Source organism: Neolamprologus multifasciatus, chromosome 4 (assembly GCF_963576455.1).
Source record: "Neolamprologus multifasciatus chromosome 4, fNeoMul1.2, whole genome shotgun sequence".
In the NCBI taxonomy this organism is placed as follows: Eukaryota; Metazoa; Chordata; class Actinopteri; order Cichliformes; family Cichlidae; genus Neolamprologus; species Neolamprologus multifasciatus.
In genome coordinates, this window is record NC_140442.1 from 8441167 (window position 1) to 8469035 (window position 27869).

The 27869-nt window shown below is 40.2% G+C and overlaps 3 protein-coding genes across 9 annotated transcripts; 1 reads left to right on the top strand and 2 right to left on the bottom strand.

Moving 5' to 3' along the window:
• Nucleotides 1–5632: 5632 nt before the first annotated feature.
• Nucleotides 5633–14196, bottom strand: LOC146519725 (ATP-dependent RNA helicase DHX58-like). 6 transcript variants are annotated; one of them, XM_085156063.1, is made up of 13 exons: nt 13543–14195; nt 12220–12309; nt 11876–12063; nt 11560–11764; nt 11294–11484; nt 11092–11205; nt 9979–10111; nt 9671–9856; nt 9330–9580; nt 8908–9219; nt 8636–8823; nt 8455–8548; nt 5634–8369 (listed from the first exon to the last, which is right to left on the bottom strand). In XM_085156063.1, the coding sequence occupies exons 3-13, from the start codon at nt 12050–12052 to the stop codon at nt 8181–8183; spliced, it is 2040 nt and encodes a 679-aa protein (XP_085012189.1). In that variant the 5' UTR covers nt 12053–12063; nt 12220–12309; nt 13543–14195; the 3' UTR covers nt 5634–8180. The 6 variants fall into 6 exon arrangements, with proteins under 6 accessions (XP_085012191.1, XP_085012189.1, XP_085012188.1 ...); XM_085156062.1 differs by having other exon boundaries at nt 11876–12105; nt 13543–14193; XM_085156061.1 differs by having other exon boundaries at nt 11876–12105; nt 12220–12325; nt 13543–14193.
• Nucleotides 14197–15150: 954 nt separating this feature from the next.
• LOC146519726 (uncharacterized) lies at nt 15151–23385 on the top strand. 2 transcript variants are annotated; one of them, XR_014873605.1, is made up of 2 exons: nt 15151–21783; nt 22033–23385. XR_014873605.1 is itself a non-coding variant. In XM_085156042.1 (2 exons), exon 2 carries the CDS (start codon nt 15819–15821, stop codon nt 21549–21551), a length of 5733 nt encoding a protein of 1910 aa, XP_085012168.1. In that variant the 5' UTR covers nt 15151–15328; nt 15578–15818; the 3' UTR covers nt 21552–23385. The 2 variants fall into 2 exon arrangements, 1 of the variants encoding a protein (XP_085012168.1); XM_085156042.1 differs by having other exon boundaries at nt 15151–15328; nt 15578–23385.
• On the bottom strand, nt 23161–27507 carry dhx58 (DEXH (Asp-Glu-X-His) box polypeptide 58). Its single transcript, XM_085156059.1, is given in 13 exon segments — nt 23161–24350; nt 24445–24538; nt 24626–24816; nt 24912–25223; nt 25334–25584; nt 25709–25894; nt 26020–26152; nt 26561–26674; nt 26763–26813; nt 26815–26954; nt 27030–27234; nt 27330–27407; nt 27409–27507. Coding segments are annotated over 13 exon segments (2040 nt in total). The 3' UTR covers nt 23161–24164.
• Nucleotides 27508–27869: the final 362 nt, after the last annotated feature.

Below are 27869 nucleotides of genomic sequence, written 5' to 3' on the forward strand. Positions count from 1 at the left end.
GAAAGCAGTTTGCAAAGATAAAAGTCTCAGATTTACTGTTAAACATTTGCAATAAGTTTCTTTAAAATAACTTCTATGTGATTTTGGACAGCATCTTAGTTTTATAGTACTAAAAACTGAACAGTTCCTTACATTGCTCACTTAATCTTCTGCTTCTGCCCCTTCAATAATTCTAGCGTCTTACCCTGCAGTTACAGTAAGTCACTCTGGAAACGAGAACAATTCAAATAAACCATTCTAAGATTTGCAGAAGTATCCTCTCTCCCTTGAATGTCTCAGATGGAAGAAAGGGATCAATACCTCAATTCGCCAGAGTAAATCTGTAGAAATCCTTTTATGCTACATGAGCCCTGTACTTATCTGTGGCTATACTTGCACACAGAAACAAGGTTCTTCCATAGCTTTGATTGCACTGCTTGGGGACTTGAAAAGTGTTTATAAGCCATCCCTGTAAGCATGTTGTGTTGTCTCATTCGGTTCATATCAGATTATTCCCATCAGAGCTTGTCCCGTGTCTTGGCAAGGTTACAGATGATGAACGACTTCACTTTCAGTTCGTTTTTCATCTTGAGGACATATGCTGCCGTTCCTCCTGACTAATTCAACCCCTGACTTTTCTATACTCTATGCAGGTATTCATATAGCTCTTTTTTTCTACCTTAATTGGAATCTCTCTATATTATTGTACATTTTCTGCCTCTTTCTGTCACATGCATAGTTTTCGGCGAGACTTTTCAGGTAGTTTTTTGTGTTGTTTTTGCTTTTTCGTCATTGTTTTCTCGCTGCTTATCTGAGCCCAGGCATCTTCATAATAAAGGCTGGTTTGTATAAATGTTTTTTCAGTTCTACGCATCTGCACATAATGTGTCCATGTGCATATTTAGGCCTCATATAATAAGAAATAAACAAACATTTAGAAATACTGAGAAACTACATTGAGACACAACATCTGCAAATTGGTTGTGTCTGCAACAGCCAATTTAGATGATCAATGTTCTAAATATTTTCTTAAAAATTAATGAACCACTGGAATACCATACAATACCATAGATTATCGTCAAATTGGTGTTTGTTGTAGAACAATCAATCTAAAAGCACAAGACGTTGAATCAAAAATGACAAAACCAGATTACATGACGAGGGGAAAAAAAAGTCATATTTGAGAAGCTGCTTGTTTTTTACTAGATGAATTAATAACATGATAGAAAGTAAGGCTCTAGGTAGCAATTATAATTTATTATTATACAACTGAATATCGCCTTGTTATTTATTTGATTAATCGTCAAATGATTCAGTTAATGAAGATTCAAAAATAGTGAAAAAATATATTGTTTTTTTAGAGGGCAAACATGTCTCTGACTCACTGGAAATCAAAACATATATTACACAAACACAGGGCTCAACCAAGACAATATTAAAAATGTAAAAAGTGAGTCTCTGAAGGATTCTTTGCTTTTAAATATTTCAACAATTAACTAATAGTCATTCATTTTCCCACTGGACTCATTTAATATAGAACCAATATTTTGTTATAGTTAAAGGCGTTCAAATTAAAATATTCAATTAGCCCTTTCGTCCTTCCTCACCCCAAAAGAAATACATTTTTGTACACATTTAAACAGGACCACACTCAATCATCCTCCAATGATCAGCATAGACATGAGTAAAAAAAACAAAACAAAAGAGAAAAAAAAAAACAAAACACAGTGTGCTTTCATACGAATCCGCAATAATCTTCACTAGTCTGAATGAGTCAAAGCGACTCAACGTGGATTAATAACAAGGATTAGTGAGACATAAACTGCAGCAGAGGCAAAAGAAAAAGGGACAGAATGACATATTTATTTGAGTCTAAATCTACAAGTATACAGTTGTGGTCAGAGGTCTACATACACTCAGTGGATATCACAATTTGGGCTTTTAGTGATTTCTATGAACTGTTCTTCTTCCGGCTAGGAATAGTTTTACAGTACTAATGAGTGGGGGGGAAAAAGGAATTTGGTGCACAAATTTGTGTTTAATATGAATTATATCTAATCCACAAAGAAGTATTCGTATAATGTATAATGATGACCAAGTATGGAATAGGAAACTTGTGGTCCCCATTAAAAGATATGTGTAGTACAATCATTCCGCTCTGGAAAAACAGTTCAAAGAATTCGTTAAAAGGTTTTCATGCTAGAGCTGTAGAAGCATTAAACGCTGCAATAACAATATCCACATGAATGTGCTCCGTGCCATAAATGGTGTGTGCAATTTCAGATTGTATGTTGTAAGTATTTATATAGTTTATAGCTTTATATTGTTTTTGTGATGAAGATTGCATTTAATTTAATTATATATGTTAAAGTTTATAAATACAAAACAGACATTCTCTTTTCTTCTAAAAGCTCAAAACTACCGTGACATTCGCGGCCAGGTTGAGTGTTTATAAAAAAATCTGACCACAACTAGGTCTACATACAGTGCAATTAGTAATTATATAACATTTCATAACTCTCGAGTAATTTTGCTGCTGCTTTGATATCCTGCTTTATGGACCATAAGGCAGCTGTGCTTGTTTTGTCTTTTTAAGAGACATCTGCAGAGTTTAGGGGCATCAAAGGTCCTGATGAAGCACTTATTGGGAGTTCATCTTTGAGATTCTAGTAATCAAGCAGGCAGTTCTATCACAAGGAAGGCAGAAGAAAGAAACAAGACAGCGAGGAGCAGACAAAAGCTCAGGCAGAAAGCGGTAGACAGTAAAGACGAGCACCTCTTAGGCTGGTTAAGTCGTGGCTCTGGCACGGACACTAGTCCACTTCAGAGAGCTACATCCTCAATCAGAGAAGAAATGCAACAACAAAGATGTACTCTGTGCACAGTATAATTGCTTTCATGTCCCCAAAAACAGAAGCATCTGGGTGTTAAACAAATTGAATGCGTCGAAATTGTAGTTGTGCATAAAATTTAACACCCACACTCCCTCCAAATCAAAAGAATCCAGCAAAGTGGACTACAATGCACTGACCTGAACTACAAATAAGACAAAATACAGACAGACACTGAAAATCTCAAGGCCGAGCTTGTCAGTAAAGGTAACCCGAGCCGTTATGTTGCCATGAGAATAGGGACAGTGAAGTCCTATCACCTCTACAAGAAGGTCGACAAGCAACACAGCAACCTCTCAGGTGGCAAGAGTGGCTGCCTGACAAGAAGGCTGGCCCCAGAGGAAAAGCCCATCTCGGTGACAGCTTCACTTTACCCTAGGAGATATTTGTGTCTGTCTGTGTCCTGTGTGAGAGTCCTGGAGTGAGTATGTCTGACAGCTACACAGGAAAAAAACACTATTGTGTTGAACCGTTGACATCATGAATATATTGGTTGTTTAGACCAGTTTGGCACGAGTCTAAAAGCTGTTAATTTAATGTGCAGGCAGAAAACCGACCCATCAAGCAACTGATGCACTTTAAAGATTCCATTCATATTGAAGCAGAGGCTTAAAAATCAACTGCTGAATAGCAGAATTTATAACAATTATAATAATTCTCCTCAAAATACATTTCGCTATTGCACAAAAAAATAAAGTAATCGAGAAATTAAGCTGAACTTTAACCAGATGAGACATGTGCACTCAATTGCTACAGAGCATCTACAAGTTTGTCCTCCCCTGAGAGGCTATTCATCTGCACTCAGAGCAACCTTAAGAAGCCAGCGCCTGGAAAGAACAAGGTCAATATGTCATAATGAAATGCAAGTAATACCAACAGGCTGATAAGCATTAAATGAAAAAAAGCTCATTTTGTGGTTTGAAAAAAAGAGATGTCAATTCGTAATTGGGCTAAATTAAAAAACACTTACAACATGCAGCTGAATCAGAAGAAAGGAACAGAGCAGTGCACCACAGTTTGCAGTAGCATCCAGGGCCGTGCAAAGACGTTTAAAGGGGCGGGTGCTCAAAGTTAAAAAGGGGCACATTGAACCAGGCTGAATAACAACAACACACATTCATCAAGAATCTAATATGGGCAACAAGGCAAAGCAAACGTAGCCGATGTTTTACCTGATGGGTACAATGTTGCTGTAGAGGGGTTGCTGCTGATAGTGCTGGAGGGCAGGGCTGTGTTGATCTGAGACTGTAGACATTAAAAAGTCCATAGGAGAGATGGTAGCTGATTAAACAAGTATCATGAGATAATAACAAAATGCAAAGATTGGTGACAGCGCTTGGAACCATAAGGCAACAAAAAACGGTGAGAAATAATTTAGGCTCTGCCTGTGAATCACTCTTTGCTTCTCTTCTTCCTTCCATCCCATCTTTTCATATATCACTCTCCACTTGCTGTCTATCTGAGAACAAGGCACAACTTGCTATTGCAATAAACTATAATCTAATTATCCACACCTAACAACTCTCGCACTTAATCTATAATAAAATGATGACAGAAAAATGTTATAGCACTGCCTTTAGTAGCCTCACACAGCTCCTACTGTTTCCTCCTCATGTCCTTACCAGGCATGTCTGGACAATGTTATATCATGAGTAATATTTTTTTTTTAAATCCATCTAAATAAAACACACACACACACACACAGTGACGTTTTAGACCTTCTTCAGAATACTATATATACTATGGGCATCACTGTGCTGATCCAGAATCCTTACATTATTATTTATTACTAGAGCTACAATAATAAAGCAATGAGGAGGGGGAAGTAATAAATATGAAATAATGTATTTATGATGATTCCATTTGTTTCACGATCCACTCTGTGCAGGGGCAAAGCTTATTACATTTTTAAACTGTAGAGATACAATAATTTTACTGCTGTAAAATCCAAATTTTGTCTTATTTAAAATATGAATCTAAAATAATCTGCTTCTTAATGTATGTTCTTTAAAATACAGCGTGTGTTTTTTAATATATTATAATTATAATAATGCATAATTATGTGGACATGCATATTAGATCGTTTTTTAGTGAAATATAATCCCTCCAGAAAGGCAGCAAAAGCCTGGAAACTTACTTTAAAACTAAATATGTTCCCTAAAACGGTGACAGAGCTGCAGACCCATGACAGCCTTACACAGGTAGCCAGCAGCTATGATCAGCACTACTTGTGCAGTTAATAAAAGGACAGGTAATGTTTGTCACGCTGTTGCACACACAGCACGCTCGTTTGTTTCAACATACCAACGTGTACGTAATAAGCTAACACTCCTGTGTGCTATACACTACAGTGTACGTTGTACACCTACTTACTGGTTTTGTCGCATCAGTCTGTGTCTCTGAGTTAACTTGTGTTTCTCCTGCAGCTCCGGACCGCAAAAAATGCGCGTGCTCTTTGTGAGCTCGTTCCCGGCTCGTAACCAGCGCGTTCTGCCGTCAAGAGCGATCATTGGTTAAATGTGATCATGTGACTGATGCAAGCCAGATCCTTTTATTTTATTTAACTGTGATTAATAGTTAAATATTATTGTTGAGGGGCACAGACAGGACTCCGTACGCACACACACATTAAAAAAAAAAAAAAAATTTTTTTTTTTAAAGTTGCCTCAACAAAAGGGCACTTTGGGCACCCATCAGGAAAGGGGCGGGTGCTCAAGCCCCTCTAGCCCCCCCCTCTGCACGTGCCTGGTAGCATCAGTATGGTTGACTGTCCTTCGTAGCTTAAAAAGAATCCAGGCAGCTGTGTTAGTTTCTTAGCTAATAAGCGGAGGTGGCCAGGTCACCTAGCTACCATTACAAGTTGCTAATTAGATCAAATTGATCCTCAGTCAAATTGAAGGAGGCACTCAAGATTCATATTACCTGGCTGCCTGTAAGACAAATATTTTCCTTCTCACCAAGAGGGTGAACACTAAGCTTCCATCTTTTAATTTTCATCTATTAGTACCACCATTTTTTTCTAGATTAATCATCATTTGAATTTTGAAAAACAAAACAAGGGGACAACGTTGGCTCACACAGTTACATGGATAATTAAACATAGATCTGGAGGGGGGGGGTGCACACATAATGTAAATAATAAATGTACATTATTATTATTATGCATGACAAAATTACTGCAACTCTTAATATTGTTGAAAAATTTAATCTTCGAAAAAGGCTAAACCCACGCTGATGTCAAAACAAGCATGTTCTGTTGGTGAACTTGTCTAATTAAAATTCACATTACAGTTCAGCTCCAACGCAGCCTGTGAGTTTCCATGTCTCCAGTGTCTCAAAAGACAGAATGTCCCCAGTGCCGCTTTCAAAACACGAGGATACGTTCTGTCTTGCTTGTACTTACAGATGTGCATGCCATAAAAACTAATGATTCTATTGTGTGTCTTAAAGGATTCCCTATATCGTACAAACAAATCTACACTGCATTTGTGTGTGTAATCTCTGTGTATGTACACCTACCTATGTAATCATTCATTGCTCAACTACTCCAACTTGCTTTAATTTCAGAAGACACCTAATTGCAATTAAGATGCATGGGGTGTTGAGCTGGGAAGTAAAAGGAAGTAATCAGTGTTGATTATAGAGCCAGAGCCTGATCAGAGTAAATCATATACTGACTGTACGTCTCCTCTGTGCCCGCCTGAATCGGAGTCGGGAATGAGACGGAACAGAGCCTGTTTTTAGTGTGATTATGTCCATGGCAGCACTACAGACTCCAGCTCGCTGCCAGATTTGAAAGGATTATGCCGCGTGTGACACCATGAGGTTGACCTAATCTTGTGGAGAGACACACAAAGATAATTTATCACATCGGACATGAATCTGTCCAATATGTTTTCCAGCTTTTAAATTGATAGTTTCCCCACCAGTCTCTTTAGTTTCGGTTTATGGGTTTGTTTTGCAAACTGTTCTATATAAAACACAAAGTGCTGCTTATGTATGTGGAGTTTGATTTGTGTATGTAAACACAGGAGCTTAATGAAACTCCAAGTCTAGCTGTCTAGGTCTGCATTCTGAGTGCTGCCAAAATGTGAGACATTATGCAACTAAATGTATTTTTTGAATTCTGTATGTTTAAATGAAAATTTGCAAGTATAATAAATCACTTCCCCTGTTTACTTGATGTTAAATGATCCAAGCTGAAATGCATAAGCACATATTGATCTAGCGATGCAGAAGAAGCATGGTGATCTGAAACAGAAAACATTTCATGGCAGCATTCAGGTTATAGTTTAAATATGTAAACAGACGGTCTTTGAGGACGGTGTTTTTAAATACCACCTTTTCATGTAATGCTTTTACTTATAGATATAAAAAGCACATTTTCTTGTGTATCAGTTGACTGAAAAGAGTGCACAATATTTGCTTTGCTACTGAGTGCACTTATTTTTTTTACAGATGCTCCACACATACATCAGGAGACTATACCATCTCGATGTAGTCGCTAATGAGAAACTTCACTGAAACATTTGGGGACTGAATGCCTTGCTCAAGGGTTTTGACAAGTTTGACTGTGAGTAGAGTCACACATTCATTCTTTCTCAGCCTTATCTTTACTTTATCTATGTATTCAGACTCACTTCTATTACATCAGAGCCCCGGGCCATAGAGGACCAATTTTTTAGTGTAAAAATCCACATGGAAAGCTTCAATCCTGGCTTTAGTCACACCATTTGTTAGCAGTAATGAGGGCAGATGAGAACTGTAGCGTTTTGCAGATTGTGAACATTGGCTATCCAACAGTGACACCTACTGGCTAATAAAGTCAAAATTAATCATTTCAAAAGACATGTCTGATTTTATTTGATATTAATTAATGTAACATTAATTCATATTAAACACACAAAAAGGGATTTAGACTTAGTAGACAATTTCTTAACATTAGGATAAGTATTTATATAAATTTTAGATGATCACTGTACTCCCACTTACATAATTCAAACACACATTGGTAATATTACATCTAAACTAATTGTAAAATAGCTAAAAATTCATGTAAAATGAATCTTTTCTTAATGACATGTCAAATGCTCATGATGGTTCATGTTCTTTGCTTCTGTACTTGACTTGAGATGTAAATGAGGAAATACTCTATGTACAAAACAAATGCAAATAATTGCAAGCATGATTAGTGCATTAAAGGTTTTGGCACGCAGGACTCGCAGAACAAAGACTTAACATCTGTGGAGCAAATCTGTGAAAAGAAACTCGAGAATAGGAAAACCCACACAGAGCTCTCTTATTGATGTCTTAATCGAGCAAGTCAGTGAAATTTTCCTGGCAGTACTCTTTAAAGTTGAACTCCTCAACAGTGAAAGGTACATCCTTCCACTTTTTCACTGGTAGCCGCTCTTGACCAGGGCTCTCCAAAACAAAGTTCTTAATGGCTAGATTTGGCAGTATGGCACACTTCTTGTACTTTATTTCATTTCCCCATTTCTGTGAATTTACACAAGAACAACACTCAGAATCCAACACGAGCATGAACGTAACATTGTGTTTTGTTTTTATTTGAAGAGGGTACCTTGCTGCATATTTTACAGCTGATTGTACACCCAGGCTCCCAGTCCTCAAAGCTTCTTTCTAGAGTCAGTTGGTCTCCAAATGTATAGTGTTTCCTGAGGACAAACCAAAAGAAAAGATATTTTACTTTGTCCCCAACATGTTTTTGCGTTAACTCTTAGATCAGAACATATTTAACTCACTTAAAGTCAGGGTTGACGTTGACGTACATGTTCTCAACTAGCTTGATGTCACTGCCAGAAGCCACAGGGGTAAAACAGCTTCGACACAAGAGCTGGATACTGGAAGCAGTGTTACGACTCCTCTTCTCTGCTTTGCGCCTCTGTTCAATTTTTGTGCAAGTGACTACCATCTCTTGAAGCTGAGTAATCTGGAGACAAGGAAGAATGGAAGGTGATGTTAATACCACGGGGCTGTGAAATGTATTAAGGACTGGTAGAGTATATACGCTCACCTTTGTGCAAAAGTCTTGAGGGGTCATAGTTTGCACACGGTCAATGGCTTGTCCAGTCAGCTCCTCCAGATATTCATTGATGCGCTCTCGGCGATCTTCACGCCCACCTGCTTGGGCTACGACTGCATACTGACTGTCTCTTGCTCGTGCACGTCCACTGGCCTGCTGCTGGGCGATCTCATTAGTAAGTAGTCCGTAGCGCACCACCAGGTTACATTCAGGTATATCAAAACCTTCTTCGCCCACACTGGTGGAGATCAGGAGGTTCAGAGAACCCATACGGAAATTCCTGATTGTTTCTGCCTGTTCATTATGTAAGAAACATGCAAATAAAAGCATGGAAACATGCAGAAATGTCCATAGAGATGTTACTGAATGTGACTGACTCAAAGCTTATAGGCGAAGACTGTATATCATCATACCTGTGTCATGTAGGTGTTGCCATTACCAGCGCCGATGAGGATGTCTGCCTTGATGCCAGCTTCCTGCAATGCCCTGTTTTTGAGGACCCAGTCTTTCAGGCAGTGGGTGCTTTTACGAGTTTTACTGAAGATGATTGCCCTTGATGGGACACCTGACCCAAACTGTTGTAACAGAGTGCTCTGAAGTTCATCCATCTTTGGGTTATCAAAGCGAGAATCCATAGCAAGGTTCCTTAGCTCCACCTGATTCTCTGTGTGCCACAAAATAGTGACGCAAGTGATGGTTATATTTGCTGAAACCATGAAAATGTGGATTATAATGAAAACATGAGGACTCTCACCTTCAAAAAGTTCCAACAGGAAGGTGTCTGTCCCATCAATGGGATTGGTTCTCTTTTTGGAGTAATACTCCTCTAAGGAGCGATAAGCATCAATCATTCGTAAGGTGTCATTGATGAGGAGGGCATCATTATATTGCCTTAGGTGTAACGCACATTGTGCAAGCAGCCTGTTTTTCTCCTGTACGCCTGGTCAAAGAAACAGATGTAAGAAGAAGCATTGTTTCATCTAAAGATTTCCTTACTCTAATTCTATGAAAAAATATGCTCAAAACAAAATCACGTTACAAGGTTAAAAACTAAGTCTGTACCTCGTTGCTCTAGATTCACCACATCTGTCTCATATTCTTGTGTTCCGCACTCTTTAAGTCTGAAGTCTGGAGGAAGGTTCATTCGACTGTGGATGGTGTTCATCATCGATATCAGATGATCACCAAACGGATCCTCAAAGCAAAACACGTGTTTGTGTTTACTAGCAGATACTGTTTTTCGACAAGTGGTTGTTGTCCTGAGGCCAGCATTTGTATGATACCTCTAGGACAACAACTGCTTCAGCCAATAACATAATATTACATTAAAAATAAAAACAAATGTTTACAGTCTGATACTACAGGGTTATTTTTTATTATATATTATATATTAAAATGTGCATTTGTTCTTAGTTTAGTATTTTTCCATGATTTGTTTAAGATATCTAAACTTAATATGTGTGTGATAGCTAAAGGTCTCTGCTACAATGCAAGTTCAGCATACCCATGATACCTTAACTGGTTTCACTAACTGTAACGTCAATGGTAAAGCAAATGTGTTAAACAGGCCATTAAGTCACACCTGAGTTTCAGCATTTTTATGGGAAAGGCATGTTGTTGGCAACATGTGAGCAGTCAAAAACACAAACAGGTTTACAAGCAGCACAGTGAATTATTTCACAAAGAAAGGGAAAGTCTTGAAACTCTGTCACTAAAACACCGAAAGATCTGATAGATTCTTTCTTTTTTTTCTTTAGATGTGCACTAGAAAACTTTACCATCATTTTTTTCTAAATGAGCAAGTAAAGAATACATACAAAAACATTCAAATTTAGAGTTAGTCTTGCAATTTTCATATAAGATCAACAAGGTTAACAAGTGCTCTGTTTGTTTCATGCCAAGAGGTGATGTTAGGAATGGGAATAGAAACAAAGATAATAAGGGAAAAACATAAACTTTAAAGAAGGATAAGAAATATTTATCCCATATCTGGCAATTTCTTTTTTATTACAGCGATTGAAAAACTGCTTCTAGTGCTACTGTCACAACAACAACAACAACAACAACAACAACAACAACAACGTGTTGTTTTTATAAATACAAGAAAATTCTAATTTTTGTATTTCAAATAAATGGTCTTATAGAAATAAAAACAGGTATAAAAAATATGCTTACTTTAAGTCTTTCTTTTACAATTTTGAAGATTTTTCTGGGTTTGGGCACCACTTCCTTCAGTTCAGATGCATATTCTTTAGCTGAAACTATGACTGAGTCCAAGTTGGCACAAATCTGAAAGGAGGAGCATTTTCAAGCAAAGCCAGCTAATTAAATAGAGATAAATTATATAAAAACCTCAAATAAAAAATGAATCCCTGACCTCCAGTACATGCTCCACAGCCTTTTCCAGGTTCTTTGCGCCTCCTGTTCCTGGGGATGCTGTGAGGCCCAAGATCTGTGGCAGTGGTTTTCCTCCCTTCAACTTTTTCTCCACATAGAGTCTCATTACTTTGTTGTAGGCTTCCTCCTTCTGAGTATGGTGGCACTCATCGATTATCAGCAGAGTAATATCTGTAGGAAATCCTCAAGTCAGTTCATTTCAGCATAACAGCATAATCAGACATGTTTAAGCTCACTTTGACTCACCTGAGAGCTCGACATGTCTTGCTTCCTCTTTGTTAATCAGAGCGTTGTACAAGATCTGCGCTGTGCAGATGACTACTTGTGACTGCTGCACCACTAACCCAAAAAAGTCCTTTTCCTTATTCTCTCCACTGACTTTCTTAATAATGAAGGTACCACCCAGGTGAGGCTCAAACTCTTTGTTGTAGTGTTGGTCAACAAGATGAACCTGAATTATAGAGCACATCAAAAACATTATATTAGTCACCTTTAGTCACAGCAGGTGTATAATAGTTTTTATTGTCTTAAAAATTAAATCCCCTCTTTCTATTTTAGGTACCTTGTTTACGAGGACCATCACTTTAGCATTTGGTGTGGTCTCCAGGTGTTTTTTGGCCACATACACTGCAGCGCGGGTCTTTCCACCTCCAGTCGGTAACCATATTATGATGTTCTCTCCTTTAAGAGCCCTTTCAACCACTTCCTGCTGGTAGTTATGCAGTCCAAAATCTGCCATTTTGCAGTGCCCTTTTGTTCAGAAATATTTTTGAGTGGCATAGAACACAGATACTGTAGAAGAGAAATGGACACCCAGTTGTGACTTCAAACTCTTAGCCTTAAAAGTCTGCTGGAGCAAAGCTAGTGACAAAACAAACAGAAAGAAAGTCAGCCTTTTGAACTCACCAGTGACGAAGCTCTGTGTAGTTTTGTCTCCTTTTCAGCCGTCACAAGACAGTTGCAAGCTGGGGATGTTTTCAATTTTGTTTGGACTGCCTGTGTCACGTGGAAACTGGAAAATGAAACTTATCTGAACTCAGAAAGTTGGCCCTCATGAGGGAGTCTCTGGATGAACAGAAGGTGATTACTAAAATATCTACTCTTAACTCGCTCTGCCTATTGTTTTTAGTTTTGCTTTCCTGATGTAACAAACAGCTTGTTAGTGTGGCAAAAAAAAAAAGAAAAAAAATCCCCTTGTCTGTTTTAATGTCAGCTCACGTAACTTGATCTCTACCCTCAGGCAAAGGAGCTTCAGCAGTATTTGGTTTCAGTTTCCTTTCATTGTGTTACAGTCAAATTCTTCATCTTTAGAATGTAGTCTAAATGTTTATAGATCTAAACCATAAAAAAAGATTTCAGCTGTTAGTTGACAATGACATTTTCTAAAGACTGAGCTCAAATGAAACATCTAAGTTTGAGATAATCAATGTATGCACAATATCATATTTTTGTAAACTAATTTGTAGTATTACATCTAAGTGCACTTTAAAATGACTACAATGGTTCATGTAAGTTCATCTTTTTGATGACATAAAGTGTGTACGATGGTTAAGGTTCATGTTACAGCAGGAGGTAGTTTTATCATTTGCTTCTGGGCTGGACTTGAGAGGAAAGTGAAGAAATCGTTACAACAACATGCAAAGGGGATGATACAATGGCCGTGGTCTGGGTTCATTCAAACGTCCAGCTGCAAAATGATTGATTGATTTTCTTAATGAAAATAGGCTCACAAACTCCAGTAGATTGCAAAAGAAAACCCTCTTTCCTCCCTTACAGGGGTCTCAATTGTGAGAACGTCATGATGTTAACAAATATTTATTTCTTTTTCAATGTTTTCCTTCCACCCTGAATCTCCAGAGAAAAATACATAGTCACTGTGGATAGGGCAGTAAGACAGTCTTCTTGTACGTTATCCTATTCCTGTGTATTTACATAAGAACAACACAATCCCTAACTATGGATCTATTTGCAGTAGGGCTGCAACAGAAGACTATTTTGGTAGTCGACTAATCTGCCAATTTTTCTTTGATTAGTCAACGAGTATTTCAATAACTCTTATCTTCGCTTCCTGTAGGCAAACCTGTTCTAGGGCACCTGCTCAGGTGATTAGCTAGCATATCCTGAGAAGTTTCCGACCGGTAAGCTAACATAAACATGAACATAAACATTACTGTACAAGCATTAACATGAAATTACTGTACAAACGTTAACATAAACACTCAAACTGACCCATTCAGAGTTGACGTCACAGCTCCAGGGTGCTTCCTGTAACTGTGGTCAAGTGAGCCCTCACACATGAAGTCAGGTCAAGCTAGCCGCACCGCCAGCCGCACCTACAATCGTATTGCACTTTTCTTACGTATATTACGGTACGGGTGCCGACTGGCTTAGAAACACTTCTGGATACTTGCATTTTTCCTTTTCTCAATTCTCAAGTACGCGAGTCCGTTCTCATTTTAGACTGTAGGACCAGCAGTGATGCTGTGTACAAGTAGGGGCATCATCAGTGACAGAGATGCCAAAAGGAAGAGCAAATTCATCTGCAAGGTTAGAAGCAGCACTGGTGGGCGAAGGTCCGAGGTCACTGAACAAACGGCTCTCTATTATGGACACCCCATCACACCTGCTTCATCCCACCCTTGTAAAGCAGCATAGCTTCTTCTCCCTTTAACTGATTCAACCTTTCAGCCATGAAGTACACGTCAGGAAATCATTCCTATTGTTATGTCTGTAAAAGTGTACAATAACTCTTCGGTATGTGGCATGATCAATACAATGGCTGTGCCTTCACCTGGAGACTGGCGGTCCATCACACAAGGATTCCAGGAGCGCTGGAACTTCCCTCTCTGCTGTGGAGCTCTGGATGGGAAGCACGTCCAGAAAAAGGCCCCCCATACATTATATAGGAGACACACACATTTATATACACTAAATATTTATTTCATTTCTTTTTTTGTGGTGCCCAAATTTATGCACCTGCTTGATTTTCTTTAAACAATTATTGCAGACTTTTTGTAAATCCAGTAAACTTCTTTTCACTTCTCAAATATCGCTGTGTGTCTCCTATATGATATATTTAACTGACATTTTTTATTGTAACAACCAACGATTTATACAGGAAAATAATGGCTATTAACAAGGTTGCCCAAACTTTTTTTTCGGTGTGAACACACTGTAGAATCCAGTGAAATATTCACGTCACCTTTAACAATTCTCTTGTTATAAATTAAAAAAAATACACAATATCAAAAATACAGCACAGCAGTTTAGTTGGGGATAAGGTCAGGTTGAACAAAAATATACAGTATAGTGAGAAGACAAATGTATTGTCAACTCTTACCGAATTTGTATTTGTATTTTTTTTTTCAACGTGCAGTGTAATAATTATTTATTAATGTATGTCATATAAATAAATAAATAAATATATATATATATAGCTAATATTTCAAATCTCGAAGTGGATTAAGAAGTAAAATAGTGAAAAATGCAAGTATTCAGAAGACTCGTGTTTCTAACCCAGTCGCACCCGTACCGTAATATGTGTATGAAAAGTGCAACAGGATTGTATAGGTGCGGCTGGTGTTGCGGTGAGCTTGACTGTGACTTCGCAAGCCAGGGCTCACTTCATCGCAGTCTTCCTGTAGTGTACTGCAGTGTAGTATACCGTGTATTATAAAAACATATTTATTAATATTAGTATGAAAAGTAGACAGTATAATTCTGCGTCTACAAATTTTTATAGTCGACGTCATCGATTATGTCGACGAATCGTGCAGCCCAATTTGACACTAGTATTTAAAGTATTATTAAATTATAGTAGTTGTTATGTTACTGTTTAGTTAATTTCATGTTTTGAATGTTAGTAAAATGTGCCATCCTGTGGCCCCTTTAAGTCGATGTTTTATGACAGTAGAAGAAGAGTTAAACAGGAAGTGGATGTTTTCTTGCTATGCTCTTTCAAGATGGCCGCGCCACATTCATGTCCTTCTTTTGGGTGTTTGTTAAAGCATTGTCTGTAAGTATTTAATGGTGAAAAGCAGTGAGACACTTCAAGTGTTGTCTTTATGTGTGATGGACCACAGATAACAAGTTTTCAATGTGCTATTCATATGTAAATGAGATCGCCAGTTCATATGCTAATTAGCGGTGCTAATCGTCATGCTAGCTCCTCAAATGCATTGTTAGGTAATTGGTTTAAGGCACATGTTGTTGTTAACAGTACAGATGAGTAATGTACATTTCCATATATGCTTTATTGTTACAGTTTCACAAAATGAAAGAACCAGTAAACTTCATAAGCTCTCATCTATTGTCTGGAGTTCCTGGGTTCATGTTTAGCTGTTTGGATAGCTAGTCAGACTTCTAGCGAGGCCATTTACAGTGAAAAGACAGCACCACGGCAAGCATCATAGCTACAGAAGCCACCGCGTGGAGCTACGACCATCCTATAAAGCTAAGTAAAGTAAACGGACGGACGGACGCAATCAAAATACAACAAATCCAAAATGTCTGAAAGTAAATCCTTCAAAGCCGAGACAGAGTCAGTCCGTTCCCACAAACCACCATCAAGAGCAGGCTCGTCAGCTAGCATTGAACTGCTCAGAGCAAAAGCAAAGGCTGAAGCTGCTCAAACAAGAGCCTCATATGCAAAGAGAGAAATAGAAATTAAAGTCGAGCAAGCACGCTTACAAGCTACTCTTGACGCACTGAGAGCAGAACAAGAGAAGGAAGCTGCCATAGCAGAAGCTAATTCTTTAGAAGCTGGTCTACTTGAATTAGGCTTCGAAACACGCAGTGTAGCTTATGGGCCATCCCTATCTGAGAACAAAGAAAAACGCACTGCGCAGTATGTTTTGGAACAAACAGCTATCAATGCAGCAGAATCAACAGCCCCAGTAAAAACTGAATACAAAGACCCTGCACCCGCCTTTCAAGAAATTGCTGTAAAAGAAGGAAACAAAACAAACTGTGCTGCTACTCATAACGAACTGTACAAGCCCCTATTCACCAGCTACAAAGAGTTTACACCTCTTGTTCAGACACCATACAAATCCAGTTGTGCTCACAATGAACATGCCCCGAGCCAACCAACTTACGACCTTGCCAAATATCTAGCCCGCAGCCAGCTCATTACTACAGGCCTTACCAGCTTTGATGACCAACCCATGAGTTACTGGGCATGGAAATCATCTTTCAAAACCGCAATTGCAGGGTTAGACCTTTCACCAGGAGAAGAGCTGGATTTGCTGGTGCGCTACCTTGGTAAAGATTCAGCTAAACAAGCCAAACAAATGAGAGCCGTCAATATCAGATGCCCTGAAGTTGGTTTAGCTATGACTTGGGACAGACTTGAAGAAGTATATGGTTCCCCAGAAGCTGTAGAGCAAGCTCTCTTTCAAAAGGTTGACAGCTTCCCCAAAATCACACTTAAAGAGCCTTATAAACTCCGTGATCTTGCCGACCTAATGTTAGAGCTAGAGGCAGCTAAGCTGGATGGTTACTTACCTGGCTTGTCCTACTTAGACACATCAAGAGGGATCCAAGCGATAGTCGAAAAATTGCCGTACAATCTACAAGAAAGGTGGATGAATATTGGTTCAAGGTACAAGCACGATTATGGCGTCAGCTTTCCCCCCTTTACTGTGTTTGTCAACTTCATTCGCACTGAAGCCAGAACACGAACTGACCCTAGCTTCAGTGTCCACAGCTCTAACCAACCCATAACACCAGAACGAAAACACATGTACGAAAGGTTCCCCAAAGGGTCCATATCTGTTCACAAAACTCAAGTACAGGACAAGGCAGATGCAGAAAAATCCAAATGTGCTGTGAATCCGAATAAACAGTGCCCAATTCACAACAAGCCTCATCCTCTGAAAAGGTGCAGAGGGTTCAGAGAGAAACCCTTGGAAGAGCGCAAACAGATTCTCAAAAAATTAAATGTCTGCTTTCGCTGCTGCTCATCTACTGACCATTTAGCCAAGAACTGTGAATCAGAAATCACGTGCACTGAGTGTGACAGCAAAAATCACATTTCTGCCCTCCACCCAGGTCCAACACCACGGGAGTCTAAATCCCCCCCTTTCCCACAGCAAGGCGGGGAGAGTGACAAAGCAGACACCCAAGAAGTCACGTCTCGGTGTACTGTGGTGTGTGGTGAAGGAGTGAGCGCCAGAGAATGTTCAAAAATCACACTAGTGAACGTATATCCTGCTGGACACAGAGAGCAAACAAAGAAAATGTATGCAATCTTAGACGATCAGAGCAATCGATCGCTGGCACGTTCCCAGTTCTTTGATGTTTTTCAGATCCAAGGAGAGAGTCGCCCGTACATGTTAAAGACGTGTGCCGGACTCACAGGAGTATCAGGAAGAAGTGCTTCTGGCTTTATAGTAGAGTCAGTGAATGGAAAGGCAAGTCTTCCTCTGCCAACACTCCTCGAATGTAACGACATTCCAGATAACCGCTCTGAGATACCAACTCCAGAAGCTGCCAACCACCACGCCCATCTACGACAGATTGCTAACTTGATCCCGCCATTAGACCCAAATGCCGACATACTACTACTGCTGGGACGAGACATGCTTCGAGTCCACAAAGTCCGGGAGCAAATAAACGGCCCAGACGACGCCCCATTTGCTCAGAGACTCGACATGGGTTGGGTTGTGGTAGGTGACGTCTGTCTTGATGGAGTGCACAGACCCCCACACGTGAACAGCTATAAGACTTTCATACTGGAGAATGGCCGTGCAAGCCATTTTCAGCCATGCAACAGTCAAATAACTGTTAAAGAGACATTCACCAAAGCTCCTGAGCACAGTCACAGCCCCTCAAGCCTTCATGTGTCAGGATGTAATGTGGACAGCATTGGTCAGCAGGTTTTCACACGCACAGCGGATGATCACAGACTTGCACCATCACTTGAGGATCTGCAGTTTCTCCAAATAATGGACTCAGAGTTCTATCAGGGCAGTGACAATAGCTGGGTTGGTCCTCTGCCTTTTCGATCGCCACGGCAACGGCTCCCGAACAACAGACAACTGGCCTACGATCGCCTTATGTCACTCCGGCGCACTCTTGAAAAACGACCTGAAATGAAAACACACTTTCTGGAGTTTATGGAGAACATGCTTACCAGAGGACATGCTGAAGTGGCACCAGCTCTCAGTCAGAACCAGGAATGCTGGTACCTCCCTTTGTTTGGAGTTTACCATCCAAAGAAACCTGCCAAGATTAGGGTCGTGTTCGACTCAAGCGCCCCATATGAAGGAGTCTCTCTCAACGACGTGTTGCTAACAGGCCCCGACCTCAACAACAGTCTTGTTGGGGTGCTCATAAGATTCAGAAAGGAGCAGGTGGCCATAACGGCGGACATTGAACATATGTTCCACTGTTTTGTTGTCAAAGAGAGCCACAGGGACTTTCTCCGCTTCTTGTGGTACAAAGATAACGACATGTCTTCTGAAGTTATAGAGTATCGCATGCGAGTGCACATTTTTGGGAACAGTCCCTCCCCCTCTGTCGCCATATATGGGTTGAAGAAAGCAGCAGCGACTGGTGAGCTAGATTTTGGAAGTGAGGTGCGGACATTCATTGAACGAGATTTCTACGTTGATGACGCTCTCAAGTCATTTTCTACTGAAGAAAAGGCTATACAAGTTCTCCAACAAGCTCAACAGGCTCTTGCTTCCTCAAATCTCAGACTACACAAAGTAATCTCCAACCGACCTACAGTCCTAGAGGCATTTCCACCAGAAGACAGGGCAAAAAATATTGGAAACTTGGACCTGTGCGCTCAAGACTCGCCAGTGCAACGCAGTTTAGGGCTGCTGTGGAATGTTAACACGGACACTTTCACATTCAAACTTGACAACGAGCAAAAGGCCTTCACACGTAGAGGTGTCCTCTCTACTGTCAATAGTCTCTACGACCCCCTAGGGTTTCTCGCTCCAATCACAATTCAAGGCAGACTGATTCTCAGAGAACTTACCAGCTTGACGGATGACTGGGATGCAGCACTCCCAGAGAACATGAAAGCAGAGTGGAGTAATTGGAAGGACTCACTTCAAGATTTAGAAGATCTCCAAATACCACGCCCCTACACTTCTCTCTCTACATCTGGCGCCCAAACCAAAACACTTTGTGTATTCGCTGATGCATCCGTGAAAGCCATTGCAGCTGTCGCTTACATCAAACTGTCTACTTCAAACAAAACAGAAATCGGCTTTGTGTTTGGAAAAACAAAGCTAGCTCCTCAAGCCGGCCTCACGATTCCAAGGCTAGAGTTATGTGCTGCAGTGCTTGCAGTTGAAGTTGCGGAGCTGATAGTAGCAGAAATAGACATCACGTTTGACGACATTGAGTACTACACTGACAGTAAAGTCGTGCTAGGCTACATCCACAATCAGTCACGAAGATTTTATGTGTACGTGCATAACAGAGTCCAACGCATCCTCCAATCAACATGCTCCAACCAGTGGAAGCATGTTCCATCCGAACTCAACCCAGCAGATTATGGGTCCCGCTCTGTTGCAGCAGCGCAACTGAGCAGCACAACATGGTTTAAAGGGCCGGCCTTTCTCCTCAAACCGTCTGCACAGTCGCAATCTCCAGTCACGTTTGACCTTGTGGATCCCACCCTTGATACGGAAATACGTCCGCTGGTGACAACAAATCTGACACAAGCCACAAAGTCAACAGTAAGTTCATCTCATTTTGAGAAGTTTTCCAACTACAGTCCTCTCCTCAGGGCAGTTGCCCGCTTGACCCACATTGCTCGTTCCTTTGGTCAATCCAACCAAACATCCAGCTGTCGTGGTTGGCATCTCTGTCAACCCACAGTGGAAGAATTGGAAAATGCGAAGGTTTGCATCATAAAGAGTGTTCAGAGTGAGTGCTACAAAAAGGAAATAAAGTGTATTCAGGAAGGAATCAAGATTTCCCCCTCAAGCAGTCTCTGGAAAATGCATCCGATTCTAGATGGTAATGGACTCTTAAGAGTTGGAGGCCGAATCATGCAATCTGAACTGGGCATCGACACCACTCACCCTCTCATCATCCCTGCCCGACACCACTTGGGAACTCTCTTAATACGGCACTATCACGAGACTGTGAAACACCAAGGAAGACATTTCACAGAAGGTGCCATTAGAGCTGCAGGGTTCTGGATGGTAGGGGCCAAAAGGGCTATCAGCACAGTGCTTTTTAAGTGTGTCACATGCAAGAAATTGAGAGGAAAAGCGGAATGTCAGCAAATGGGAAACTTACCATCTGAACGAATGCAAGTTGCACCCCCCTTCACATATGTGGGTGTAGACGTGTTCGGGCCATGGGACATTGTAACCCAGCGCACGAGAGGAGGACAAGCTAGCTCCAAAAGGTGGGCCGTGATGTTCTCATGTCTGTCGACAAGAGCAGTCCATATCGAGTTGATCGAATCAATGAGCACAGACAGCTTCATAAATGCTTTAAGGCGGCTTTTTGCAATCAGAGGCCCGGCAAGACAACTAAGATCGGATTGCGGTACGAACTTTATCGGCGCCTCTCGTGAACTAAAAATGGACAGATCAAACATGTCAGTCAAGGATGTCGAAGGCTACTTAAGCAAACAAAACTGTTCATGGATCTTCAACCCACCACATGCATCCCATATGGGCGGTGCCTGGGAGCGAATGATTGGGATTGCCAGGCGTATCCTTGACTCTATGTTACAGGACTGCAAAAGGGCACTACTAACACATGAACTGTTGTCAACATTCATGGCAGAAGTCTGTGCCATCATGAATGCTCGCCCCCTGATTCCTGTGTCCACTGATCCTGAGTCACCTCTCATCCTCACGCCGTCAATGCTGCTCACGATGAAACCAGACTCAACAACGCCACCCCCTGGTGACTTTGGAAAGGGGATACTTCTGAAAGAACAATGGAAAAGAGTACAAGGTCTTGCTGACATGTTCTGGTCCAAATGGAGACGGGAATACCTTCATACTCTTCAGTTGCGACACAAATGGCAGGACAAGAAACAAAGTCTCAAGGAAGGGGACATTGTTCTGCTCAAAGACATTCAGGCGAAGAGGAGCGATTGGCCCATGTGTATCATAACCAAGACCTTCCCAGGGAAAGATGGACTTGTAAGGAAAGTCGAAGTAACTACTTCGCACTCAGGCAATAAGAAGACTTTCTCTCGTCCTGTAACAGAAGTGGTTTTGCTGCTGTCCCCCGAAAAGTTTAGTGACTGACAGTTTAATGTGGGATTGTTATAATCCCAAGCGGGGAGTGTTATGTTACTGTTTAGTTAATTTCATGTTTTGAATGTTAGTAAAATGTGCCATCCTGTGGCCCCTTTAAGTCGATGTTTTATGACAGTAGAAGAAGAGTTAAACAGGAAGTGGATGTTTTCTTGCTATGCTCTTTCAAGATGGCCGCGCCACATTCATGTCCTTCTTTTGGGTGTTTGTTAAAGCATTGTCTGTAAGTATTTAATGGTGAAAAGCAGTGAGACACTTCAAGTGTTGTCTTTATGTGTGATGGACCACAGATAACAAGTTTTCAATGTGCTATTCATATGTAAATGAGATCGCCAGTTCATATGCTAATTAGCGGTGCTAATCGTCATGCTAGCTCCTCAAATGCATTGTTAGGTAATTGGTTTAAGGCACATGTTGTTGTTAACAGTACAGATGAGTAATGTACATTTCCATATATGCTTTATTGTTACAGTTTCACAAAATGAAAGAACCAGTAAACTTCATAAGCTCTCATCTATTGTCTGGAGTTCCTGGGTTCATGTTTAGCTGTTTGGATAGCTAGTCAGACTTCTAGCGAGGCCATTTACAGTAGTAGTATTATTATAGTATTATTAAACACAGTATTAAAGACTGTGCCCTGTTTAAATTACTTTATCTGATTCTACATCCAGGCGCCCAGTTGCCAAAATATTAGAAATGTTGACGTTCACTGACCTGAGAGCACAACATGTCTTAATACCTCCTTGTTAGTCAGAGCATTGTATAAGAGCTGGGCTGTGCAGATGAAAGGCTCTGACGTCTGCACCAGTAACACAAAGAAATGCTTCGTATTGGTCTCTCCACTGACTCGGTCCAGCTCTTTGCTCTCAAACTCTTTTTTTCATGATTGGCCAACAAGACAAACCTAAATTATGGATTGCATTAAATAATAACTTGTCATCATCTTCAGCTAGAGAAGTTTGACATAGCCAGGCTTCCTGTCTTAGTTAAGCCAGGCTTTCTGCTTAGGGCTCTGTGTGCACTCAGAGGAAATAAAGCATTTGATGGATCGTTTTACACTTCTTCTGCACAAAAATGACAGATTTGACAGATGCCTAGTTCAGAGACATTAGGAGTCAGTCAAATAAAGATGTATAAAGAATATTTACAGCTAAAGCCAGCACTGGTGTTGCAAATAAGTCAAGAGAGCTGCAGACAATCAGTAATAATTTGAATTAATGAGTTTATAGATTTATTTTACGACTCAGTAATAAATTACATCTAAACGTAAGCTCTAAAATAGATCTAATAAAGATTCAGTGTTCAGACCTGATACTATCCCACTACTTATTGAAGGTTAAACGCCTCATCTGTGGCCAGATCACAGCAAAATATATCTTATCCTTGGGAATAAGTCTGCTTTAAACAGACTTTATAATTGTAAAACATGTATGCCTTACAAATTGACAAATTGCAATTTGAAATAATCATATCTCTAATGTAGATCAGTTATATGGTGTTAAACCACAACAGTTAAAATACACACTATGTATTGATCCAGTAATACTGAGGGTGCATCCCCAGGTGTTAAAACATTACATTAAAGTCTCTGAAGTCAGCATTTTCACATATCCTTTTTATTTTTGTTTTTATTTATGTAACACTTTTACACGGACATATAAACAGAAATATATATTTTTATATCCTCCTCCCAGCAAATAATGTGTGTCTGTTCAGTCAACTGAATGCACATCTCTTTTACAGTGGTTGCCTAGACACATCAGAAGGCTGCACAACCGTGCTCCTGACGTGGATAATACCGTAATTTATAGAAACAGTTGGGGATTAAATGCCTTGCTCGTGGGTCTGTCATGTTTGACTGTGACCTGTAAGTCATTCATTCTCAGTATATTTCCACATTATCTGCAGATTCAGACATTTCTATTACATCCACATCTTTCACTGTGAAAATCCTCGTGGAAAGCTTTAATCCTGGCTTTATGAAAACATTTCTTGTGCTATCCAAGACTGACACCTACTGATTAATAAAGGCAAAATTATGAAAAATCAATCATTTTAAAGGGAGCATTTGTTTAAATTAATCAACTTTAGATTTAGTTTAAAAATTGATATGCTACGATATAGAAAAAATAAAAAGGTTGATTTCATCTGTTAGTGAACAATGATAATTCTTAAGATTAGGCTCTCATAAAACATCTGATTTAGTTACAGAAATTGTCCACAATGTCAAACTTCATACACACATCAGCAGCATTACATCTGAACACATGTAAAATAGCTAAAACAGTTCATGTTAATTAATCTCCTCTTGATGGCATGTCAAATATTCATGGTGTTAAAGGGTCATGTTATAGGAGAACACAGATGAACTCAGGCACTGGGCATAAACGAAGCTTCCACTGGTTGCTAATTATAAACATGACTGATGCACTAAGGTTTTTTAGCTGCCTGGAACAAAGATCAGGCATATGTGGAGTGAATTTTTCAAGTCTGTGTTCATGCAAACCTCCAACCATACAACAGTATGGTTTTCTAAAAGAAACTGGAGTCTCAAAATCAAGTAAAGTGCAGAAGAAAACCACACAGAGCTTTCTGGTTCGTGGCTCAATCAAAGAGGTCAGGGAGGTTTTCCTGGCAGTACTCTTCATAGTCGAAGTCCTCAACAGGGAAAGGTACATCTTTCCATTTCTTTACTGTTATCCTGCCTTTGGGGGTTTCCAGGGCAAAGTTCTTAATGGCTAGATTTGGCATTAAGACATGCTTTTTGTATTTTACCTCGAATCCCCACTCCTGTGAATTTGTATAAGAATAACAGTCAGATTCCAACATGAGCATGAACTGTGGATCTATTTAGATACAGTATTAAACAGTGAGTTCACTGTACCTTGTTGCATTTTTTGCATCTGATTCTACACCCAGGCTCCCAGTCCTCAAAGCTCCTTTCTAGAATCACCTGCTCTGCAGCTTTGTAGTGATTCCTGAGGACAAACAAGAAGCAAAGATATTTTTATTTGGTCTCAACATACTTCTGCTTTAACTCTTAGATCAGAACATCTTTAACTCACTTAAAGTCAGGGCTGACGTTGACATATTGCGTATTTTCAACAAGTTGAATGTCACTGCCAGAAGCCACAGGGGTGAAACAGTTTCGACACAAGAACTGGATACTGGAAGCAGTGTTACGACTCCTCTTCTCCGTTTTGCAGCTTTCTTCAATTTTACTAGAAATAATTGCCTTTCGTTGAAGCTCACTTAACTAGAATCACAGAGGAATGGACGATAATGTTAGTAACACTAGGCAGTGAGAGCAAGAGCAGTAAGTTATGGCTCGGTACTGTCCTTAAACATCACCTTTAAGTTAAACTCGTAGTGACTCATACGTTGCACACGGTCAATGGCTTTACCAGTCAGCTCCTCCAGATATTCATTGATGCGCTCTCTGCGATGTTCACGCCCGCCTGCTTGGGCTACGACTGCATACTGACTGTCTCTTGCTCGTGCACGTCCACTTGCCTGCTGCTGGGCGATCTCATTAGTAAGGAGTCCGTAGCGCACCACCAGGTTACATTCAGGTATATCAAGACCTTCTTCGGCCACACTGGTGGAGATCAGGAGGTTCAGAGAACCCATACGGAAACTCCTGATTGTTTCTGCTTGTTCATTCTATAAGAAATATGCAAATAAAAGCATGGAAACATGCAGAAATGTCCATAGAGATGTTACTGAATGTGACTGACTCAAAGCTTATCGGTGAAGACTGTATATCATCATACCTGTGTCATGTAGGTGTTGCCATTACCAGCACCAGTGAGGATGTCTGCCTTGATGCCAGCATCTTTCAATGCCCTGTTTTTGAGGACCCAGTCTTTCAGGCAGTGGGTGCTTTTGCGAGTTTTACTGAAGAGAATTCCCCTTGATGGGACACCTGACCCAAACTGTTTTAACAGAGTGCTCTGAAGTTTATCCATCTTTGGGTTCTCAAAGCGAGAATCCATAGCAAGGTTCCTTAGCTCCACCTGATTCTCTGTGTGCCACAAAATAGTAATGTTTTTATTGGCTGAAATCATCAAAAGTTGCATTATGAGCTTCAACATAAAGTTATGGTATTAACACATAACAGCAAGTGATGAAAATGTTAGGATTTTCACCTTCAAAAAGTCCCAACAAGAAGAAGTCTGTCCCATCAATGGCCTTGGTTCTCTTTTTGGAGTAATACTCCTCCAGGGAACGATAAGCATCAATCATCCTCAAGGTGTCATTGATGAGGAGGGCATCATTGTACTGCCTGAGGTGTAACGCACATTGTGCAAGCAGTCTGTTGTTGTCTCGTACTCCTGGTCAAAGAGGACAGATACAAGCAGCAGTATTATTTTATTTAAATACTGATTACCTTAACTCTCACAAAATCCGTTGTATTTACCGCTGCCATCGGCAGAAGGATTAAATGCTACGGTCTTACCTCGCTGTTCCAGAATCACCACATCTGCTTCATATTCTTGTGTTCCACACTCTCTCAGTCTGAAGTCTGGAGGGATTTCCATGTAACCGTGGATAATCGTCATTATCGACTTCAGATGATCACCAAAAGGATCCTCAAAGAAAAACATGTATTTGTGGTTACTAGGAGGTCCCAATTTTTGCCAGGTGGCTGTCATCCCAGGGCAAAAAATGCCTCAGACAGTCAGTCAGTGATGTGACACCCAAGAGCCCTTTAAGCACAGGCAAAATTAAAAGGAAATTTTTGAAAATCTTTATTTTAGATTCTGCTACTACAGATATATTTGACTCTTATATTAGCATTTTTCCAAGGTGGAATTAAATTAACACTAGTCTTGGGAGTGGCAATAAGAGTACTTGTGGTCATTTCTGAGGTGAACTAGTAGATGAGGCTTTTCCCATTAGTCTCTCAGTGCATTTGTTCATGTTACAAGAAAATGCAGTTTTTCAAAATCCATGTTTTTTTTGTTTGTTTTTTTGTTTTTTTTTAAATATCTGCTTACTCTATCTCTCTTGTTGACAATGTTGAAGGTTTTTCTGGGTCTGGGCACCACTTCCTTCAGTTCAGGAGCATACTGTTTAGTTGAAACTATGGCTGAATCCAAGTTGGCACAAATCTGAGAGAGCATAATCAATTATGAGAAAGAGACACTTGTGGGAGGACATTTGAGTGGCAAATGATATATATAAAAATGAATCCCTGACCTCCAGTACATGCTCCACAGCCTTGTCCAGGGTCTTTGCACCTCCTGTCCCCTGGGGATGCTGTGAGGCCCAAGATCTGTGGCAGTGGTTTTTCTCCCTTCAGCTTCTTCTCCACATAGAGTCTCATTACTTTGTTGTAGACAGACTCCTTGTGAGTATGGTGGCACTCATCGATTATCAGCAGAGTAATATCTGTAGGAAATCCTCAAGTCAGTTCATTTCAGCATAACAGCATAATCAGACGTGTTTAAGCTCACTTTGACTCACCTGAGAGCTCGACATGTCTTGCTTCCTCCTTGTTAATCAGAGCGTTGTACAAGATCTGCGCTGTGCAGATGACCACATCTGACTCTTGCACCACTAACCCAAAAAAGTCCTTTTCATCACTCTCTCCGCTCACTTTCCTAACAGTATAGCGTAGACCCAGTTTAGGCTCAAACTCTTTGTTGTAGTGTTGGTCAACAAGATGAACCTGAATAATAGAACACATCAAAAACATTATATGAAGTCATCTTCTTATACCAGTTTTACGATGTATTTTTATTGCCCTTTTTCTACTTTAGGTACCTTGTTTACGAGGACCATCACTTTAGCATCTGGTGTGGTCTCCAGGTGTTTTTTGGCCACATACACTGCAGCGCGGGTCCTTTCCACCTCCAGTCGGTAACCAAATTATGACGTTCTCTCGTTTAAGAGCCCTTTCAACCACTTCCTGCTGGTAGGTATATAGTCCAAAATCTGCCATTTTCCAGTGTCTTTTTGTCCAATAATACTTTAGAATGGCATAGATTTCAGATACTGTAGAAAAGAAATGGACACCACATTGCAATTTGAAGGCTTAAATGTCTGTAGGAGTAAAGCTGGTGACAAAACAAGCAAGCATTCTGAGAGGCATAGTGAATAGAAACACTTGATATCATTTATATATGAAGAAAATGTAATTTTAACTCACCAGTCAGTGCTGACAGAGCTCTGTGTTGTTCTGCTTCTTTCCTCTTCCGCTGTCACCAGGCACTGCAAGTTGGTGAGGTTTTAAACTCTGTTTGGACAGGCTGCGTCACGTGGAAATTGGAAAACGAAACCTCTATGTTCTCAGAACAGTGGGCC

Excerpts from the sequence above, each read along its gene's own strand:
- LOC146519725 (XM_085156063.1), bottom strand. The coding sequence starts at position 12,052 with ATGGCAGATTTTGGACTGCATAACTACCAGCAGGAAGTGGTTGAAAGG. Across the intron at positions 10,112-11,091 it reads TTGTAAAAGAAAGACTTAAA|GATCCGTTTGGTGATCATCT; the intron begins GTAAGCATATTT and ends TTTTGCTTTGAG. Across the intron at positions 8,370-8,454 it reads GCTGTAAAATATGCAGCAAG|AAATGGGGAAATGAAATAAA; the intron begins GTACCCTCTTCA and ends GTAAATTCACAG.
- LOC146519726 (XM_085156042.1), top strand. The coding sequence starts at position 15,819 with ATGTCTGAAAGTAAATCCTTCAAAGCCGAGACAGAGTCAGTCCGTTCC.